General features: G+C 36.1%; 3 protein-coding genes and 1 pseudogene across 4 annotated transcripts; 3 read left to right on the top strand and 1 right to left on the bottom strand.

Annotated features, from left to right (window-relative positions):
- The first annotated feature begins 3,205 nt into the window (after positions 1 to 3,205).
- LOC143613716 (protein PLASTID REDOX INSENSITIVE 2, chloroplastic-like) lies at positions 3,206 to 4,729 on the top strand. Its single transcript, XM_077087356.1, has 3 exons — positions 3,206 to 3,469; positions 3,568 to 3,663; positions 4,301 to 4,729. The coding sequence occupies exons 1-3, from the start codon at positions 3,239 to 3,241 to the stop codon at positions 4,484 to 4,486; spliced, it is 513 nt and encodes a 170-aa protein (XP_076943471.1). The 5' UTR covers positions 3,206 to 3,238; the 3' UTR covers positions 4,487 to 4,729.
- Positions 4,730 to 10,145: 5,416 nt separating this feature from the next.
- LOC143613715 (uncharacterized) lies at positions 10,146 to 12,633 on the top strand. 2 transcript variants are annotated; one of them, XM_077087355.1, is made up of 10 exons: positions 10,146 to 10,278; positions 10,382 to 10,540; positions 10,609 to 10,674; positions 10,753 to 10,842; positions 10,939 to 11,031; positions 11,329 to 11,472; positions 11,551 to 11,658; positions 11,979 to 12,030; positions 12,323 to 12,358; positions 12,415 to 12,633. In XM_077087355.1, the coding sequence occupies exons 1-9, from the start codon at positions 10,177 to 10,179 to the stop codon at positions 12,349 to 12,351; spliced, it is 843 nt and encodes a 280-aa protein (XP_076943470.1). In that variant the 5' UTR covers positions 10,146 to 10,176; the 3' UTR covers positions 12,352 to 12,358; positions 12,415 to 12,633. The 2 variants fall into 2 exon arrangements, with proteins under 2 accessions (XP_076943470.1, XP_076943469.1); XM_077087354.1 differs by having other exon boundaries at positions 12,323 to 12,633.
- A 3,126-nt stretch (positions 12,634 to 15,759) lies between these two features.
- Positions 15,760 to 17,824, top strand: LOC143613720 (nucleolar GTP-binding protein 1 pseudogene; annotated as a pseudogene).
- Positions 17,825 to 19,486: 1,662 nt separating this feature from the next.
- Positions 19,487 to 20,319, bottom strand: LOC143613717 (uncharacterized). The gene is made up of 3 exons (XM_077087357.1): positions 19,986 to 20,319; positions 19,791 to 19,897; positions 19,487 to 19,699 (listed from the first exon to the last, which is right to left on the bottom strand). Exons 1-3 carry the CDS (start codon positions 20,248 to 20,250, stop codon positions 19,592 to 19,594), a joined length of 480 nt encoding a protein of 159 aa, XP_076943472.1. The 5' UTR covers positions 20,251 to 20,319; the 3' UTR covers positions 19,487 to 19,591.
- Positions 20,320 to 21,525: the final 1,206 nt, after the last annotated feature.

The raw sequence follows: 21,525 nt of genomic DNA, 5'->3' as shown, positions 1-21,525 counted from the left end.
CCCGGTGAAACATTCCCAAAGTTTAGGTCCAAATTTGACAAGTTTTTAAGGATGAAGGACCAAAAATATTTATGAGATAAGTAATGGAAAAAATAAAGTAAAGAAATGAAGGCATGTTTATGTTAAGGAAAATAAGTATGGAAACTCCATCCCACATGGAAAGTGGGAAACAAAGAAGAGCACTTTATAAGGGAGGAGTTTTCCATGATAATGTTCTTATGTGATTAACCACTCTCACTAGTCCTAGCGGAGGGTACGAAGCACCCGACGCGCACGCACTCGGACTCGGGAGATGGGCGTAATGTGGCGTTTTGAGACGCGAAGAAGCTTGACGTAACCTCATCTGGTGCTGACACGTGTCGACACATGGCAGGCCTAGCGGCTGACTCACCAAGCCTATTGAGCAACTTCGCGCGAGGCGAAGTATCCTTCGTGCAACGCGAAGGAATATAATATAAATTGTGGCTACGTTTGTCCTTCGCGCGACGCGAAGAATTCTTCGCGTGACGCGAAGATGCACGATTTCTGGCTATAATAGGCAGCCATGGAGATGAAGTCTCCATCACATCACACACACTTTACCTCGGTTTTCGTGCCAAAATCCCGTCATTCCTGACACACTCGTTGTCTAGAAGTACGTGCAAGTAGGAATGTTGCCCACGTGAAGTTTAAGCATTTCGTAGATAAGCTATACAAGGTAGGGGTTCTGCCCGATTATTTTATTATATATGGTTTAGACCCTAGTCGGGGATATAGTCTATATCTTGATCAAATAAGTAAGTGAAATATAAGCTTTCATAAGATAAGATTATAGATGAAATGTTGTTCTTTATATTATAAAGATGTTTCTTATGAAAGAAGAAATTTGATATATACGTTTCTTCATGATGAAGAAACGTAGCATATAAGGGTATGTTTGGTTGAAGGTAATGGAATGAAGAGGGAATGGAATGAGAGAAGGAATGGAATAGACAAGGGAATAGAATGGATCATTACCTATAAGAATGAAATGAATTATTACTTTATGTTGTTTGGTATAAAAAAAATTATAGGAATGAAATAAAGTAATAAAAACATTCCTATCTCAATATATTTTTTTACCAAAATAAAAAAAAACTACATTGGTGACGGTGGTGGTAGCTCCGGTGACAAAAATGGTGGTGGCGATGGCGACGGTGGTGGTGGAGGGTCGCGGTGGTTAAGTAGTGGTAGCATTGGTAGTGATGGCGATGGTAAGGTGGCGACAACGATGGTAGCGATCAGGTGGTGGTCAAGCAGCGAAAATGGTGGTGGTGGTGATGGCCAAGCGGAGGCGATGACAACGGTTGTGGTGGTTACTGCAACGATGGTTGAGACGACGGTGGCGGTGGTAATGCTGGTTGTAAGGTGGTGGTGGCGGCGGCGGGGCGGTAGCGCTGGTGGTAAGGTGGTGGTGGTGATGGTGGCGACGGTGTTGGTAGTGGCGGTCAGGTGGTGGTGGTGGTGATATAGTGGTGCTTGGTTGTTGTTAAGTGGTGGAGTTGTTGAGAAAATATGGTGAATGAGGAATGGAATGAAAAAAAAGAAGGGGGTGGAAGGAATGGTTTTGATGGAATGGGATTCCATGTGTAATGGATGATTCCATTCCATTGAGCAACCAAACATCACGTTTTTCATTCCCACGTAATGAATCATTCCATTCCTCCTGTCATTGCTGCATACCAAACGCTACATAAATGTTCTATAAAATGATATGGATATCAAGGTAAGGGTTATGCAAATAGACTAAAAGTCTAAAGCTAGATCATAGATCTAGTTATTTATAGAATGTTATCTCATACTATAGGTCCGAGATAAAGAACAAGCATTTGTCAGTGAGATACATTGATGTATCAAAAGGTGAATACGCTCAACCTTTTTATAGTATATGTTTTCGACGTGAATACGTCTATGTACTGTCTTTTGATAAAAGATATTTACTCTTATAACCTATGGACTGTTATCCATATGTAAAGAGTTATGAAAGTATTTGCATGAGGGTTGGTTCAAATCCTCTAAAACATTTTGATACAAGGTAAAACTAAACACTCAGGCTAAAATACACATGTGTCTGGATCCTTACATATATGTACTGTAGTGGGCACACTACTGACATACTAACCATGAGGCAAGTGACTGTCTCTAGGGCGAGTGAAGTCCGATTATGTGGTTTGTGCATATGTTTAGTTTCGATAAGATGGGATTGAGACCCACTGAGTCGTTGAATGCTATTGGTGTTGTGTCATTACGAATTGTGAAAACCTTTTATCAAGTCTGCGTGTTCATCAGCATATAGCTGACATATTTTCGAACTGTTTTCAGGTAACCAGGAGTAAGGAATAGTGGTAAATATGCCAGTGGAGATAGAAGATCACTAGGCATAGTATGCAGCTGGTGGCTCAGCTAATTTTGTAAAACGAAGAAGCGTATTTAATTCCCTATGTTATAAAAATAAATATTTTAAATTAACATTTTTCGCTGCAAACTTTGATAAATTGACAAAAGTGGTACCAACTGTGAGTCACACGCCTGGGCCCAAAGGCGGGGTGTGACACCCAGTAATACCCGAAACCTGGAACCGGTTACATACCCGGAACCGGGTTTTTCCAATACCCGAAACCGGATTTTTCAAATACTCGATCTATACTCGAAATTACCCGAAAAATACCTGAAAAGTACCCGAAGATACCCCTAAAAATTGTAACCCCTTAAAAATTCCAATCTATATCCAAAAAAACCCGGAAAAAACCCCCAAAAAACCCAAAAATAGGGTTTTTTCAATACCCGAAAATAGGGTATTCATATACCCGGTTTTAGAATACCCGGTTTCATACCATACCCGAACCCGATGCATAGGGTATGGTTTTTAGAGACAATACCCGGACCGAACCCGACCCGGGTATTACCAATACACGGCCGTACCCGAACCCGGGTATTTGAAAAACCCGATTGTGCACCTCTAACAACAATACTAAACGAGCTTAATCTTAGCGTGGGCCCGATAACACTCGGCAAATTTTGAACTTTTATTGATCTGAACCCAAGTAACTCGTGAACAGCTCGGCTCGTTTACATGCTTTCGCTAACTTGCTAAGACCCCACCCGATAACTCTTTTTTCTTTCTTAATTTAAAAAAAGGAGATGCTAAATCCAAAATTCTAAAACCCTATTCATTTTCCCTCTCGTTTTTTTGTGGATAATACAATACACAGTTACAGAGATGGCTGCTGCTTCTTCTTCTTCTCTAATAATCTCCTCAATTCCACTTTCTTCTTCCATTAAACAGGTTTCAATTCCCATCTTTCATTACCCAATTAACTCTTCCACTAAACAATCCAGTCTCCATAAACTCATAAACCCTTCACATACTACCACAAGAAACACTAAAACCCTAATCGTTAGAGCTGCTGAATACAAATTCCCAGACCCAATTCCTGAATTTTCTGAAGCTGTAAGCATACCCAGTTTTAATTTTGTGATTTGTTTGAATGATTTGAAGGAATGCCCGCCAAGTGTTTGATGAAATGTCTGTGTGTGTTAAACATTTAGGAAACCGAGAAGTTTAGGGATCATTTAATCGAGAAGCTGTCGAAGAAAGACGTGTTTGAAGATTCTGTTGATCAAGTAGTCGAAATCTGTACTGAGGTATCATTAATCACTCATCCACATATTTGCTAAAACTGAACCAAACCAAGCAAAGCCTTGTTCTTGTTCGTCCGTTTATCTTTTATCGAACAAAGGAGTGGTTCACCAACAGTTAACCGAATGAAATTTTTTGGACGTGATCGTTCATTAAGGAAATGAACTTGTTCGTGAACGGTTCATGAGCATAAACAAACAAACACAAACAATTTTTAATTTGGATTTGCTAATCAAGTATGCTCAGTGTCAACGGTTCACTCTGCTACCAACTACCAAGTTTGTGTTGGCGTTTCATATTAATTTTACATATAAATTAATCACATATATCTTTGTTTTATAGTTACTAGTTTTCCTTAAATCTATATGATAAAATTAGAAAAGTTATAAAAAAGTATTAAACACCTTTAATAGGCAAACATTAACGAATATAAGTGTACTTAGACGAACACAATTGATTGAACATGGCCGATGTTTGTGCTCATTCTTATAGTTAATTGTACGAAATTCTTTGTTCAAGTTCGTTCATTTATTAAATGGACAAACATAAACGAACTTCCCGCCGAACAGTTCGGTGTTCATAGTCCTATCTTTAAGTGAATTTTGCATCTAAAACTAATATTTGAGCTGGGTTTGTAAATAGATATTTGCCAAGTTCATGAATGAGGAATATGGTGGCCCGGGAACTCTGCTAGTTGATCCTTTTTGGGAGATGGCGGATACTATAAACGAGAGTGAATTACCGGGAGGGCCACAAGCTGCTCGAGCTGCGGTTAAATGGGCTCAAGATCACGTTGATAATGACTGGAAAGAGTGGAACGAAAATTAGCAAAAACCATAGTCACACCGTTAGTTAAACGCAAACTGATCATATGTTATATAACCGAGTAAGATTGATCTTAAAGAGGCGCGAGCGGGAACAAGAAAATGGTCAAATGGTGTGCGTTTAATGAGCTAGTATGTTGTAGTCATTGTAGAACTAGAATGCCTTTTATGTTCTTATGTATGTCATGTAACAAGTATTTTGTGTAATAGAACAAGTTCTATAGTTCAGCGATTATATTTGGCTGTTAGGGCATCCAATTACAACTCAACCAAACTTGATAAAACCTTGGTAGGCTAACTTTTTAAAGCCTCAAAAAACATGTATTCTTGGTAGATATTATGGGCTTTTACATTACAAATGCCCTTATGTTCTTGTAACTTGTAAAAGTCTTGGTTGGTGGGTGGGTAGGTTGTTAGGTTGGTGTGGCTGTTGAGTTGGAAAAAAGGTTTAAACTTTAATGGGTTGCTATGTTAGGTAAAATAAATCTTACCAAATGATGACTCAATTATATAATTTTAGTCTGCTAATAACTAAAAATCAAGTAGATCAAAGTACAGAATATGATTAATGGGATAATGATATGATCATATTTATTTTAATCAAATAATTAAAAATAAAATACAACACAATGGTGAAATGATCACTTCATGCATGTTACCAGTTGTAACATGATATTTAATTATAGTTAACTTTTACACAGTTTTCTGATCGAAATTAACTTTATGCTAGACATTTTCTATATACATAAATATGTATGTGAATTTAAATCCTACATAGCTTATCATTTATTATGAATTAATATTTGTTTGTTAAAAAGAACAGGTTCTTCTAACATAGATTACATTTAACTTTTATATGTTTCCAGTCAAATTCGAACTTTCCCACTAACGAAAAACCAAACATAAATAAAAATCGACGTTTTAGTTTTATGTTTTTGTAAAAAGTGAACTTGCAGTTGATTTTTAGTTTTGCATGTAATAAAAACAGGAAAAACAAACTGAACTTATAAATTTTTTATTTGTTTTAAGTGATTATAAGAACTTAGTAAGTATTTAAGTCAAAATGTATAATAATTAGTTATTAGTTAACAAAACAACTTAGTTCAAAATTCATTATTTTGAGTTACATTTTTTTCCCAAAGTTTTCAAGCTCAAATGGATAAATAGAAAGGCCCGTCGCTCGGTCTTGGCTAGAGCTGTAATCGAGCCGAGCCAAAGCTTAAACCAGCTGGCCTGAGCTCGACTCGTTAACTTTTTATCGAGTTGAAAAATCAAGTTCGAGCTCGACTCATTTAAAGCTCGAGCTTGCTAGCTTTTTTTTTTTTAACTTTTATTTGTTTATGTTTTTAGATATTGAGAGCATGTTTGGGATTGAGTTTGAAAAATATTTTTTGGCTCATACGCTTTTTTAAAAAGTCAGGATTTTGGGCTTTTAGAAAATTGCTTTTTAACCATTTCAAAAAACAAAAATAAAAAAGATTTATGTGATTGCCAAACACATGCTAACTTATTGGCTTTTTGAAAACACCAATATACCAATAAGCATTTTTTCAAACTCAATCCCAGCATGCTCTGATATATAACAACAAAAATACAATTATTAACATCAATATTTTTTATAAAATTTATAAACTAGAGAATTTATAACATTATGGTTTTATTTTTGCTCTATTTTAATAATGTTTAAAGCTTGGGCATAATACATGTATTTATTTTTATTTTTTTTTCCAATTTTGGTATGCTATTATTGCTATATATTAAAATTTAGGGTATAATATAAACAAGCAACTAGCCGAGCCAACTCTGGCTTGAGCTCGGCTCATTTAGAAATTGAGCCGATTCAATCCGTCTCTTTTAGATTCGAGGTTTTTACGAACGAGCCGTGAACCATAAACTTTTTGAATAGCCATATATTCAAACAAACCAAAACCGAACAAGTTTCCAAAATTCTAAAAAAAAAAAGAGTTAATAGCCATTTTCGTCCCTGTGGTTTGCTACTTTCGCCACTTCAATCCAAAGTTTGAAAATTTGTCAATTTAGTCCTTATAGTTTTAAACATTAGCCAATTACGTCCCCCCGTCTAGTGGCATCCAACTATGCCGTTAGTTTTAGGGTTATTTTTGTATTTCTCCTGTTTATATTTAGTTAATGGTTAGTTTCGTCCCTGTGATTTGATATTTTTGCTACTTCAGTTCAAAGTTTGAAATTTGTCAATTTTATATTTAATTTATTAAGTTTTTTTTTTTTGCAACTTCAGTCCATGATGGAATTCATTGGTAAAGTGGTTAGGGTAATTCCCTAAAACCGAATTATACCGAAAAAACTAAAAACGTTTCTCTGATTAATGCCTAATAGTTAGGGTTTAGAGATTAACATATCGTAGCAAACATTTGGGTCGAAATTAATATCAGGAGGTCGAGTATCCCGCATTTCCATGTTTGCTCAAGAAATTGATGCACTAAATCGTATGTGTGTTCTTCAAATCGTGGTATTGTTCTTGAATTCGTCGAATTCAACCCTAGAATTGTAGTCGATATGAAGAATTCAAGAACAATACCACGATTTGAAGAACACATATGCGATCTAGTGTATCGATTTCTTGAGCAAATATGGAAATGCGGGATATTCGACCTCCTGATGTGATTTCGACCAAGATGTTTGCTACAATATGTTAATCTCTAAATCGTAACTATTATGCATTAACCAAAGAAACGACTTTAGTTTTATCGGTATAGTACGGTTTTAGGTAGGTGTTCATGGTTCGGTTCGAAACCGCAAAACCGCCCAAATCGACCATCGGTTTGGTTTCGCGGTTGGTTTTTTTTCTTTACTCTTGGTCGGTTGGTTTGAAAATTTCTAAACCTTAGTGAACGGTTTGGTTTACGGTTTGAACCGAAAACCAACCGTATAAAACCGGACCGGACTATATGATTTATTTATATGTATTTTTTAAATATTTCATAATATATATGTGTATACATATACACTACTAAATATTGACAAATAATAAAAAAAAAGTGGGCTAAGCACAAATAAAAATGCAACAAACTTTAATTGGCTTTTATTTAATTGGCCTTTTATTTTCTTAATGAGATCCTAAAAAAGTAAAAATAAGTTGTTTGTTAAATTATATAAATTATTGTGACTTGTACAATATTTACATATCATGAATTATTTTGGACATATTGTATAAAGACCGAACAAGACCAAACCGCGAAACCAAACCGGACCAAACCGTTATTAACGGTTTGGTTTGGTTCGGTTCAAGAGTTCAACGGTTCGGTTTTGGTTTACAAAAATCGAAAACCATTACTGACGGTTTGACCTAAAAACCGGACCGTGAGCACCCCTAGTTTTAGGGAATTACCTTGACCACTTTACCAATGAATTCCACCATGGGGGAGAGTTTAGAAAATGTCTAGAAACTAAATACGAGGGGGGTATGATTATTGTTATCAACAGAGTAAACGTAAACCTGTTTTGGTCGATGCTCGATGGTTTTGGGCTTGGATTATGCTCTTAAGGGCTATAGACAAAAAAAAATTTTGAATAAATTAAACATAAAATTGAAAAATTTTCAAAATTTGGATTGAAGTAGCAAAAGTATCAAACCACAAGGATGAAACTGACCATTAACTAAATATAAACAGGAGAAAGACCCCTTAAACTAACAGCATAGTTGGATGCCGTTAGACGAGAGGACGTAATTGGCTAATGTTTAAAACTATAAGGACTAAATTAACAAAATTTCAAACTTTGGACTGAAGTGACGAAAGTAGCAAACCACAGGGACGAAAATTGACATTAGCTCAAAAAAAATGAAGCAAACTTGCAGTTTTAGGCCAAGCCGAAGTGAGCACACACCCACCCAACTAGAGGTGCACAAAAAACCTGAACCCGGAACCGGACCCGAAAAAAATACCCGGAACCGGTTTTTTTAATATCCGAACCAGTACCCAACCCTACCCGTAAGGTACAGATAGGGTATGCATTTTAGTACCAAAACCCGTACCCAGAACCGGGCCCAATTTATACCCGGTAATACCTGAAACCCGGAACTAGTTCCATACCTGGAACCGGGTTTTTTAAATACCCGATCTATACCTGAAATTACTCGAAAAATACCTAACAAATACCCAAATATACCACTAAAAATTGTAACTCTTAAAAAAAAATCCAATCTATACCCAAAAAAACCCGGAGAAAACCCCCAAAAAATCCCAAAAATAGGGTTTTTTCAATACCCGGAAATAGGGTATTCAAATACCTAGTTTTAGAATACCCGGTTCTATACCTGACCCGAACCCGATGCATAGGGTATGTTTTTTAGAGACAATACCTGGACCCAAACCCGACCCGGGTATTACCAATACCCGATTACCCAATACACGAACCCGGATTTTCAAAAACCCAATTTGTGCACCTCTACACCCACGGACCCCCTTACCGACTTAAATACAATAACAACAAAACCCTGAAACTTACTAAGCTTACAAGTAAGAAAAGAAAGGTCCGATTAGTCACAAAACCCTTAACGCCATCTCCGATCGTCGCTGGTGGTATCATTCTCTCTCTCTCTCCGCTATGTTTTTTATTTATTTTATATATTTATTCGTTTCGTTATGCTTCAAACCTTTCTTATCCCAAATCCATTTACACCTACAATTGAAATTGATTATGTTTCGGGCTCAACCCACCTGCCCGACCCTTTAGCTAAATGGTCCTGGATTTAATCTTTGTGAGATGTATTTGGGTAGGGTTCGTATAGTTTTTCTAGTGATGTAAATAGATGGTCTAGGGTAATTGTAAAGTTAAAGTGTGGTTTTCGTTCTTAATAATATTGAAAGAGTCATGGTGAGTAACCACAAAGTTATTGGTATTGTTTGTGTGGCTTGCCACGCTTATTTTTTATTTTGGTTTTCTAAAATGTTTTATGTAATGAATTAAATTGGTTGGTACCTAATATGAAAATTTAAACCTAAAAAGGAATTTCACATAAGATTTTTTTTATTTAAAATGCAACTTTTCTACATGCATTTGTATTTTTTGTTGTAAAAATGTAAATTTAAAGTATTAATATGTGAAAAAAGATAAAATTTTAACTTTCGGATCAAACGGGCTGTGTTCGGGTCAACCTGTGAGTATGCGTGCTGTGTTAATGTCTGACACGATTTTTGGGTTCAGTTGTGTTCTTGGTTGTGTCAAAATTTCGGTTTGGGTTGGGTTGGGTTGGGTTGGATTGCACCCGTCACCCGCAAGCACGACTCTGCTAGTTAGATTTATCATTTTTAGCAATCTGCATTGTATTTTCTTGTTCTGAATAATAATAACAAAAGGAGAATATGCTAATTAGTGAGAATAAGAACTTCTTGTTACAGAAAGTATGGAGAGGACTTTTGGAGAAGCTACTTTGTAATGAACTCTTTATTTAATGCGTGTTCATCAGCTTTATTTGCAAGGACAACTAGCAATCTTGTTGCAAGATGTTTGTCTAGTGGACTCACCAGTTTATCATTTAGAAGAACTATTAGGATTGATCATCATTCTGCTAGCATCACCGCAAAAAATGGATTTCTTTTAACAAGGTTTCAAGCTTGTTGTTACTCTACGCGTAAAGCCGCGAGTGCTAGTAAATCCAAGACCAAGAAATCAGACTCATCCAAGACCAATAAACCAGACTCTAAATCGAAGAAGATGTTGGGAGAAGATAAGAATGCTTTCTTTGTCGTACGTAAAGGCGATCTTGTTGGTGTGTACAAGAACTTAAGTGATTGTCAGGCTCAAGTTGGATCCTCGGTATGATTTAGTTTTAACAATTCATATACCATTCGTGTGTTTTACATATAACCAACAAACAAACAAACTTAACATATCGTCTGCATCTGTGTGACCCTGATAGGTTTGTGATCCACCTGTTAGTGTGTATAAAGGTAACAGCATGCCAAAAGAAGCTGAAGAATATATGATTTCTTGTGGGCTTAAAAATGCACTTTATTCAATCAAGGCTTCAGATTTAACAGAAGAGATATTCGGGAATCTTGTGCCATGTCCTTTCCAGGTAAAACTAAAAAGACATTTGACATATATTATTTGTGTAAAACAATAAAGTGGCAACCTTCTCTGCAGCAACCACATTTTGCATTAGGTGAGCCATCGAGTGATCATTTGTCCAAACGAAAATTTCAGGATGGGGTAAGTTAAGTGCAATATTGTATTGTTGCAAATGATTATTATTTTGTATCGCTAATGTTTTTTGTAAATAACTTGTAGGAAGCCTTTGCGTTGACACCTATTTCAAGTGATCCTACAAGGAAGATTCCTAAGTTGGAGCATCTTGCAACCCAACCTCTAACTAATACGGTGAGTACTATTAGTGATATGTGATGTATGCACGAACTAAATTATTATCATATTTCTAATGCTGTTAGATTTTGGTGCATAATAATTATATTACAGCGTACTTGTGTACTTGAGTTTGATGGTGCGTCTAAAGGAAATCCCGGGCAGGCTGGAGCAGGAGCTGTTTTAAGAACTGATGATGGAAATTTGGTATGACAATTCGAATTTGAATTTTTAAACTTATTCGACCAGAATGTCTGAATTTGAATTAATAACTTTTATTGTTTTACAATTATATAGAGAAGTTATGTTTTGTAATTCGGTTGACTTGAATCTGTTTTTAAACTTGATTCTGTTTGAATTTGAATTTCGTTATAAAAATTTCAAAATTTAATAGCCTGTATAACTCATAAATAGACCTGAAGAACATCCCAGCAAATGTATACTTAGAGTTTTTTCTTTTGTTTTGATACTTAATAATAGATCTACCTTTTTTTATGTATATAGATTTGTAGATTGCGTGAGGGATTGGGTATTGCAACGAATAATGTTGCTGAGTATCGAGCTTGTATTCTAGGGTTAAGATATGCTCTTAGCAAAGGGTTTACAAGTATACGTGTTTTAGGCGATTCCAAACTCGTTTGCATGCAGGTGTGTATCTTTTGTATTTCAAATTAATAATGTTGCATCTTGGATTAGTGTTATACTATAATAATATTTATGGTACAGGTTCAAGGTTTATGGAAAGTGAAAAATCAGAATATTAGCAAGTTGTATGAAGAAGCAAAGAAACTAAAGGATAAATTCATTTGTTTCCAGATCGATCATGTCTTAAGGGTAACATCACACTTTTCCACACGGCCATTAATTTATTATATTCTTTTGTCTACTTATGATGATTTATTTGAAGCATAAACGATTATGAAATTTGAAACCTTTTTAATATATTTCTTTTGTAATTTGTTAAGTATAGGCCAAATATTTTATTGTTGAAATAACTAACTGTAACATAGAAATTTTAGCATAAATGGGAATGCAACAATATTTTATGGAACATCCGAAAAACATGAAAAAATGTTTAAATTTTCTCATGTAACTGATGCAGGGATTTTGTTATTAACCTTTATAACTTGTTTTAAGTTTTTTCCTATTTTCAGGACTTGAACTCTGATGCAGATACTCAAGCAAACTTAGCTGTTGATCTTGCAGGTGTAACTTCTTTTCTCTTATATAGTTATTTGCCACTTTGGCCTTTGGTAGAGGTGGAAAACGAGTTGTGCGGGCGGGATGGGTATGCGATCAACCCCGGGGGGGGGGGGGGGTTTGAAACTGATATTTTAGTACGGGTCATTAATTCATTATGGGCCGGCCCGGTTGACCGGCAAACACTTTCTTTTTTTTTTTTTTTTTATCATTTTTCCATAAATAGTGAATCCATGTTATGACACAAAGTCACAAACAGTATTATTATCATAATAATCTATATACCATGTTGCCACAGTTGGTCAGATTCAGGAAGTTGACACATAGTGCAGATGTGGCAAAACCAAAACCAAAACCAAACCAGCTTCATAGTTATCATCGGTGTACAAGCGAAGAGTGCATTTCTGCTACACGATTACCCTTCAACCGAAATTTCAAACAAACAGTCAAAAACTTTGTGCTCGGTCATTATTTCAAGATTTAAAGATTGTTTTTATAAGTTAGCTTCCGGTTAAACTATTTTTGAGCTTTTGGAGTATGTTTTGTGTCACTCTACCAAGGGATTCAAAGGTGACAGTTTGCACACTTTTGAGTTGAGTGTATGAAGCTTTTGTGAAAAACATGGATACCGAATGTGCTCATTAATATTGTGATATTTTGGCCTGGTATAAGTTGGTATCCATGTATACCAGCAGGCTGTTTGCTAGTTGGATTTAAATGAAGGATTATAATAATTATATTTAACAAATTATAAAACGGTAATTAGCTATATTCTTTTACTGTAAAAAGTATTAATATTAACGTTTACAAAATTCATTAGACCAATAGACCAGCATAGTGGGGCGCTCCCCCCCCCCTCTCCCCTTTCAAAGCACTGGGGAACACTGTCCCCCGGGCCACTTTGGGGGGGGGGGACTTTTCACAATGCGTCGACTTGGGGTTGCTCTTGTCAATATAGCCGTTGTTAGCGGTTAGAAATTAAAAAAAAGGACAATTTATTTATTAAACTTCATCCTCTATATAATCAAACATATCAAAATTTTTAGAACACAACTCATTATTTCATTCTCTACCAAAATTACAACAATAAAACTTTTCATGTTCGGTTTTGGATAATTTGAAACCAACCAACGCACGAACACCACCCAACTGAACACTACATAACCGACTCAACCGAACAGCGCCTAAGCGAGTCAACCAACCCTCAACTTCCTGGCCGGTTTTAATTTCGACCAACGTACAAGCTGGTGTTTTTAACCCACCAACTCATTTGAACTTCCTGGTGACACAAGACGAGACGGTGCCGGAGAAGCAACCCAACCCGGTGTTTCAAGATGAACCGTAGACACACCCGGTTCGAGCAAATATGAAAAAGTCGGATCGAGCAAAGCTGAACGAGGACAATCACATAAAAAGAAGTCATGATCGAGCCTCGTACTAAGAAAACAACACAACTATGAACCCACGATGAGTATTTGACCCTTTCACACTCGTGGACCGCGGTCTCGTAAGATCCCGAATGTTGTAAGTGCTTAATAATTTTTTTATTTATGTATTAATTTTTCCTTAAACAAAATATTAACGGCTACTAATATGTTTTTTATTTTTTTTTTGTAGCCAACTTCCAAAAAATAGGCATATTTTGGGACAAAGTTCATGATATTTTTTTCAAGGAAATGTGCGAAGGCGATAAATACCGAAAGACAGATTCTATATCGAGAAAATGGTCCGATATATGCGCCAAATGCAAACTCTTTTAAGGGGTCTACAATCGGGGTTTTAAATCGTGGGTTAGTGGTGCCAGTGATACTGAGATCATTGCCGCGACGTTGATTGAGTACCAAAGTGTTCGGGGGAACTTTATATATATGAATTGTTGGAATCATCTCCGTTATCACCCTAAGTGGAATGTTGTACCTCCCGCTGGGTCCGAAAGTAGGCGACGAGCAAAAAGGTCCAAAACCTTGTCCTTGATTGATCCAGAAACATCGTAGTCCGATACTCGAAACATAGACTTAAACGACGACAAAGTCGGTAATAACGATGATGAGTATGCGGAGTTGCCTCAATGAAATCGTGGAAAGAGGAAATCGGCGGGGTCGTCGTCAATAGGGGCGAGTGTGGAAGTTAAAGAAGAATTCAACGAAATGTATAGCCAATTCACCGATTTACATGACTTCAAGTGATGCAACAAAATTCTGATTCCAACAAGGTGCTCGCCGATGTATTGAACGACATGAAATGGATAAAGATCTCGTTTTTTTTGCGAGAACCGAGCGACCACCTTACCGGACATGCCCGGAGGCCAGCTGAAATAAAAAAGGATAAAATTATTAAAAAATATAAGCTTGACGAGATTTATTTTTAGTAATAGTGATTTATTTTAATGTATTTGTTTTAATTTTAATCCACTACACCCCTTTTATCCAAAAAGCCTCTATGGTGTCGTGGCGTCCCATGGCACAAAACACACCCATAGGGGCTCCATCCACTACACATGGTTTTATAGAAAGCTAGTAAGTTGATCTATTTAACATAACAGTCGGTTAATCATTTGCTAGCTTGTTTAAGTTACACTCATTGAACAAAGAAAATAAAAATTAAAAAATGTTTACAAGTATCTTTCGGCCTTTCAAGTAATCATGTCGGTGCCACCTCATATTGTACATGCCCCTTACCCACATAATGTTTTAAACCAATCCACTATCTAGTAGACCTAAGCATAAAACCCGGTTTCGGACAAGCACTACCCGAACCATGTTGCATTTCCTCAAAGAACCTGTTCCGGATCTGGAACCGGTTCTTACCCGACCCGAATCTTTACTTTGTTGATCAAACGTTATAAAAAAAACCGAATTCTAGTTCCACATCCAAAATAAGTGAATAACTGGGCAAAATAAACGTCTGTTGACAAGTGAATTGGGCTAAAGAAATAGATTGTGGCCCAAATTCAACGTTTGCTATAAAAAGCCCTCATTTTGAGAAATAGGGTTTCAAGGTTGTAAATCATTGTACCCAGCAGCTCTCTCTAGGGTTTTAGAGCTCATCTTCAATTTCAGTTGTTCAGCCGTTATCTATCCGGTAAATCCTTCTTTTACCCTCTAATTGATGCTTCTAATTCGTTGTTTTTAGTAATCGATTCATTGATTGATTTCGTTATATGATTAGATCTGTTGATGAATTGACATTTAGGTTTCTGAGCTGAAAAATTCATTTGTTATTTGCTTTACGTTACTGTAATCGATGATGCGATTGGATTTATTGCTGATATAAGTTAGGGTTTTGTTATCTAGATGATGCATTAGGAACTACCTGCTTAGATTTGAAGTTTATAAAAAGCTGTTAGCTCAATCTCGGCTCATTCGAGCTCTATGTTTTAATACCTCAAGCTCGGGCTTGACTTGCTTATTGTTTATTAATTATTTTATATACTGTTGTTAGGCTATTTTTTATTTATAATTTTGTATATAACGACTTCATATTATTTGGTTATTATTATAATTTATTTATATATAATAATTAATAGTTGGTAAGTATAATAGATAACAAAATTATGTCCACGTGGGCTTATTTAGGCTTGCTAGCTGGCTCAATCTCGAAAAAGTGAAGCTAGGGATTGCTTAAGCTCAGCTTGGTTTTAGCTTTTCCGAGCCACTCTTGTACCTGTAGTTGTTGTTGAGGTTTTTTACTTTTTTATGATTAACTGCTTATAGTGTTCTGTCTTCCGTCTTTGCAATGTTTTGGCATAGTTTTCAGGCATGGTGCAGTATAATTTCAAGAAAATCACTAAAGTACCTACGGGGAAAGATTTTGTTGATATAATACTCAGTCGAACACAGAGGCAGACACCTACTGTTGTTCACAAGGGCTATGCAATCAATCGCATTCGTCAATTTTACATGCGAAAAGTGAAATTCACACAGACGAATTTTCACGAAAAGCTTACCACCATCATTGAAGATTTTCCAAGGCTTGATGACATCCATCCTTTCTATGGTGATCTTCTTCACGTGCTTTACAACAAAGATCATTACAAACTCGCCCTTGGTCAAATCAACACTGCAAGAAACCTTATTTCCAAAATTGCAAAAGATTATGTGAAATTGTTGAAATATGGTGACTCGCTTTATAGGTGCAAAGCTTTGAAAGTTGCTGCTCTTGGTCGTATGTGTACTGTCACCAAAAGAATCGGTCCTAGTTTGGCGTATCTTGACCAAATCAGGCAACACATGGCGAGACTTCCTTCTATTGACCCCAACACGAGAACAATATTGATATGCGGGTATCCAAATGTTGGTAAAAGTTCGTTTATTAACAAGATTACAAGAGCCGATGTTGATGTGCAGCCGTATGCTTTCACCACAAAGTCTTTATTTGTTGGTCATACTGATTATAAGTACCTGAGGTATCAAGTGATTGATACACCAGGGATTTTGGATAGACCGTTTGAAGACCGTAACATTATTGAAATGTGTAGTATAACCGCGTTAGCACATCTAAGAGCTGCTGTTTTGTTCTTTCTTGATATTTCTGGTTCGTGTGGATACACGATTGCTCAACAGGCAGCACTCTTTCACAGTATAAAGTCTTTGTTTATGAACAAGCCTCTGATTATTGTTTGCAACAAGACGGATTTGCAGTTACTGGAAGGAATATCTGAGGATGACAAGAAGTTGGTTGAGGAAATGAAGTCAGAAGCAATGAAAACGTTAATCGGTCAAGGTGGCGAGGCGAGAGAAGGTGCCGATGTGCTTTTGACTATGAGCACGTTGACCGAAGAGGGTGTGATTGCTGTTAAAAACGCTGCGTGTGAACGGTTGTTAGATCAAAGAGTTGAAGTTAAAATGAAGTCTAAAAAGATGGACTCTGTTTTGCAGCGTTTTCATGTTGCTGTTCCAAAACCGCGCGATGAGAAAGAACGACCCGCTTTTATACCACAAGCGGTTCTTGAAGCAAAAGGTAAAGAAGCAGAAAAAGAGAAGAAACTTGAAAAAGATCTTGAAGAAGAAAATGGTGGTGCTGGTGTTTATTCTGCTAGTTTGAAGAAACATTATCTTCTTGCAAATGATGACTGGAAAGAAGATAACATGCCTGAAATACTTGACGGGCATAATGTTTATGATTTTGTGGATCCTGATATTTTACAAAGGCTCGAGGAATTGGAGAAAGAAGAGGGTCTTCGGCAGGAGCAGGAAGATCATGAGGTGGACATGGACGTAGAGGATCTAACCCCAGAACAGCAAAAGGAGCTAGCTGAAATCAGGAAAAAGAAAAGCTTACTCATCAGAGAACACAGAATCAAAAAGAGCACTGCAGAAAGCCGACCCATCGTGCCAAGAAAGTTCAATAAGGATAGAAAGTTCAGTTCTGAAAGAATGGGTCGCCAGCTGTCATCTTTGGGGCTTGACCCGTCTAAAGCCATAGAACGGGCCAGAAGCAAGTCAAGGGGTCGGAAGAGGGAGAGGTCAAGGGATGATGGTGGTGATGATATGAATGTGGATGATGAGGGCTCGAATAAGAAGAAGAGGTTGAGGTCGTTGTCCAGGTCAGGGTCCAGGTCAAGGTCAAGACCGCCAATGGATGTGCTGGTTCCAGGTGAGGGATTTAAAGATTCTGTTCAAAAGGTTAAGGCGTTTAAACTGGGTAGGGATTCTATTAAGAAGAGGAACAAGGACGCTAGAAAGGGTGAGGGTGATAGAGTTATTCCTAATCTGAAACCCAAACATTTGTATTCGGGCAAACGGTCTAATGGCAAGACCACTAGGCGTTGATGGCAAAACTTTGTTTTTATGGTAAGTTTGTGCTTACAAGTTGTGATCTCATTTATTTTCATGTTTTTGTTTTCACATCTAATGATCCTTCGGTTTTTTTCAGGAGACTATGATTAGTAACTTTGGTGGCGTTATTCAAAAGGTGAGAGCCAGTAATTTTGGAAGTCCATTGTAGTTTGGATGTTTTTTAATTTTTCTAGTTTCTGCTTATGAAAATTTTGAACTTTTTAATTTTTGCTGTTACAGCTTTAAACATGAAATATACATTAAGTTTTGTTTGAAGTATTTTGTTTTTTAAAAGCTATTGTGACTATGGTATCTGTGGGAGATAGTATGATTTTTAAATAAAACATAATTTAATAAAAGTTATTTGGCTGAGCATGATATAGGTTAAAAAGTCATTTGTCACTAGAAATAACTTGATGTTATTTCTTCAATGATGCCATGTGTAAGCACCAAGTGCTCACTATCTTCCTACTTTCTGAAGTTGATAGCTTGCTTTTTTGTGTTGTTTTTTTGGAACAAGATTCATATATCGCATTCTAGTATAAAAGCCATGAAGTATAAACAGGGAAATACATCCAAATGTAAAATTATTTTATCTTATCAAACATTAAGAATGGTGTTAATGCTGTGTACCAGAAAAGAACGTCTGATTTAGTCTATATCCGCTTTTGTATCAATAGTTGGCAATGCCATGTCCAATTTTAAGCATCACAACTTTTTGTAAAGAAAACAACATAGTATGTTTTTCTGTATAATTTGTGTTCATTCTTAGGAAAGCATACTTATGTTATTCTGTACAATTTGTGTTCATTCTTAGCAATCATAGCATATAAGCTTGTGTCCTACTTTTTAAGCATACCCCTGTGTTAATTTTTTTTGGTAACTTTAATATAATTTTGTGTTCATTCTTTGGAATCTTATATAATAAATCCGCCAAAAACACTAAAGGTTAATGGGTAATGATGTTTATACGCTAAGAACTAACCACCAACTATTTTAAAGAAAATCATCAAAATGGACAAGTTGACCAAGTTACTTTAACAAAAAGACATTGGTTTATAAAGCGTTGCTAAATCTTAGCCGGTGTCTATAAATGGAGGGCTAAATCTTAGACGGCGGTTAAAAGTTGTGCTAAGCCTTAGCTGGTGGCTAAAATTTATCTAGCAATTTACATGTGTATTGATTTGATTGGTTGTAATATGTTTAGTACTTTAGTGTGATGACTAAAGTTTAGCCTCCTTAGCCAGTGATCTTATTTGAGGTTACCTAATTGGTTAGTTTTGAGGTCTATTTTGGTAAAGGACGTGTTTGTTTGGTAAACCTATTTTTCGTGTACACCCTCTTGACTAGTTCTTTGTAACAATGCTTTGAGTTGTACCATGTGCATGAGCATCGATACTAGGTACAAAAAGACCGAACTACCCTTGAAATTAACCAGTTACTTAGTGAGTTTCTAAACAACAAATATTGAGAGCCTGAGACATTATTGGTTGAACCGTTAATCTATCTTAAGCTAATGAAGCTTCCCGGTTACTCATGATTGGCATATTTGTTGACTCCAAATCACCCTAACAATACTTATGATATGAATAATAATTCTTGTTTACAAGCTCTTGAAATCAGTCCCTAAAATAAAACAAAAAGGAGGCAACTTCAACCTCACACTAGTATATATATTTCTTCAAAATCAATACATCAATTAGTGTCGTTGCTCGTCCTTTTCGGTCTTAACTATACACTTGTGTTTTTTAATTGTTGTCGGTCCAAACATGTTTCTTGAAAACCTATGATCAGCTAGCAATAGCAGCCTCAGAGATGCTCTGCAACGATGGACGCCATGATTTTGACCTTGAAAACGATCCAGACCTTTGCTTAATTTTTCTTTCATGTGCCATCACCTAATAATTCATAATAAAATATATAAGTATCAAATATTCTTCATTGTATTAACTTTATTTCAAAATTACATTTTTGACCAAGATGATTCACCTCTTCTGAAGTTGTTTCTTCTTCGTCTTCGTTTTCCTTTTCGATTATTGTTTCTGATTGTTCCTTCTTCTTCGCCTGTCGTTTGGCTTTTAGCACCTTCATAACTTCTGTATAACAAAATCATATTTAAGTATTTAAATTTAACCACCAAACATATATCAAACTAAGGATATAGTAATAACTAATGAAACTAACCATGAGAGGTGACAAGTCGATAAGCTCGACCAAGAACAAGTGTGTCACTAGGCCTAAGAAGCTTAACTCGGGTAAACCGAACCGTTTTATTCCCAGAATCATCTTTGTTCTCTTCACCGGGTATTGGAATTATGAGAGAAACATAATGTCCCGGATTCATTTTCATAACTTGACTAGCAGTTATCGACCAATACATCCTTTCGATCTTCCCAGACGGATGTTGTATGACTAAAGCAGCTGCATCTACTGCTTGACAATTCCCCATTTTTTAAAAGAACAAATTAAGATGGAGGATTGTTGTTTGGAGAAGATGATAAGGAAATAATGGTTTTCTTGTGACACCCTCTACCCCCACCCTTATATAACACCCCATATGGCATTTTTGTAAATAGTTAAAAACAGAAGTACTTGTTTAATTATAATTATTCTTTATGTCTTTGACTGGAAATGACTAGGAACTTGGTTGAAAAACTGAAAAAATTAGGTTGTTCTCTCCAACGAATTGTGTGTGACCTTTTTTATTATTATTTAATGCATTAGTTTATTAATAAAGGCATATCCTTGATTCCTTGTTTTGATTTTAATAATATATTATGGTTATAAGACGAGATTTTAATAATAATTGCACCATGATTACATTTGATGTTTTGTTTTGCTTTGCTTTTTTTTATATATATAGTTAATGTGTCTCAATAAGTGTTTAATAATTGTAAATGCATTGCAACATATGGTTTAGCTAATAATGGCTAAATATTCAGTTTTTTGGAACAACCAACTAAGCAACGTTGAATACTTTGTACGCGGCCCCCAATGGCTAAAGGTAGCCCGAGCCGGTCACGAGTCTGGACGGACTGAGCCCCTAGCGGTCCACTTATTGAGGGATTCCCTGGATAAAACCCGACCCCCACGCCCGCCAAACGGCACGACAGCGAGCAGCCGGTAAAACCGGATGAGATCAGGACTCGAACCCTGGTAAGTCAGGGTCATCCCTCATATCTCCCATATAAATTGGTGATAGTGAGGTTTGATCCCCGTACCTCTCACTAGTAAAGTGAGCGTTCTACCATTGAGCCGCAACCAACTTATTAAAGTTGATGTATTTATGGTGTTGTTTGATTAAATATAATATAATTTGATTTGTATGTTTAATTATTGATAAAGAATAGGGTAAATTTATTGGATTAGATTCGCATGGTGTTCCTTATTGTTTTTGAGTAGTCATTCAATAACTTGGTGTGTGAATATCATGTAATCGGGTGGGGGAAACACTATAGAATAATAACCAACTTTCAAGTTTGTTTCAATTAAGTCACTCATAGTTTGTTTTTTCCCAATAAGGTCACTCAACTTTCAATTTGTCTCAATTATGTCACTTAAATTTCAATTTGTGTTGTAAAACGAGAGGGACAACTACTATATTATCGTAAGTGATACATTTACTGATAAAAAATAAAAAAATGTTGGTTTTAATGTCGTTTAAATTGCTTATAAACATATAATATGAAGGTAAAAAAGATAGTTGAGTGACCTAATTAAGCTA

This window comes from Bidens hawaiensis, unplaced genomic scaffold (genome assembly GCF_021521415.1).
Source record: "Bidens hawaiensis isolate Kalapana, Puna unplaced genomic scaffold, B.hawaiensis_p1.1 tig00038076_1, whole genome shotgun sequence".
Taxonomy (NCBI): domain Eukaryota; kingdom Viridiplantae; phylum Streptophyta; class Magnoliopsida; order Asterales; family Asteraceae; genus Bidens; species Bidens hawaiensis.
The sequence above is the reverse complement of the archived record's forward strand: the minus strand, read 5'-3'. Positions and strand labels throughout refer to the sequence as shown.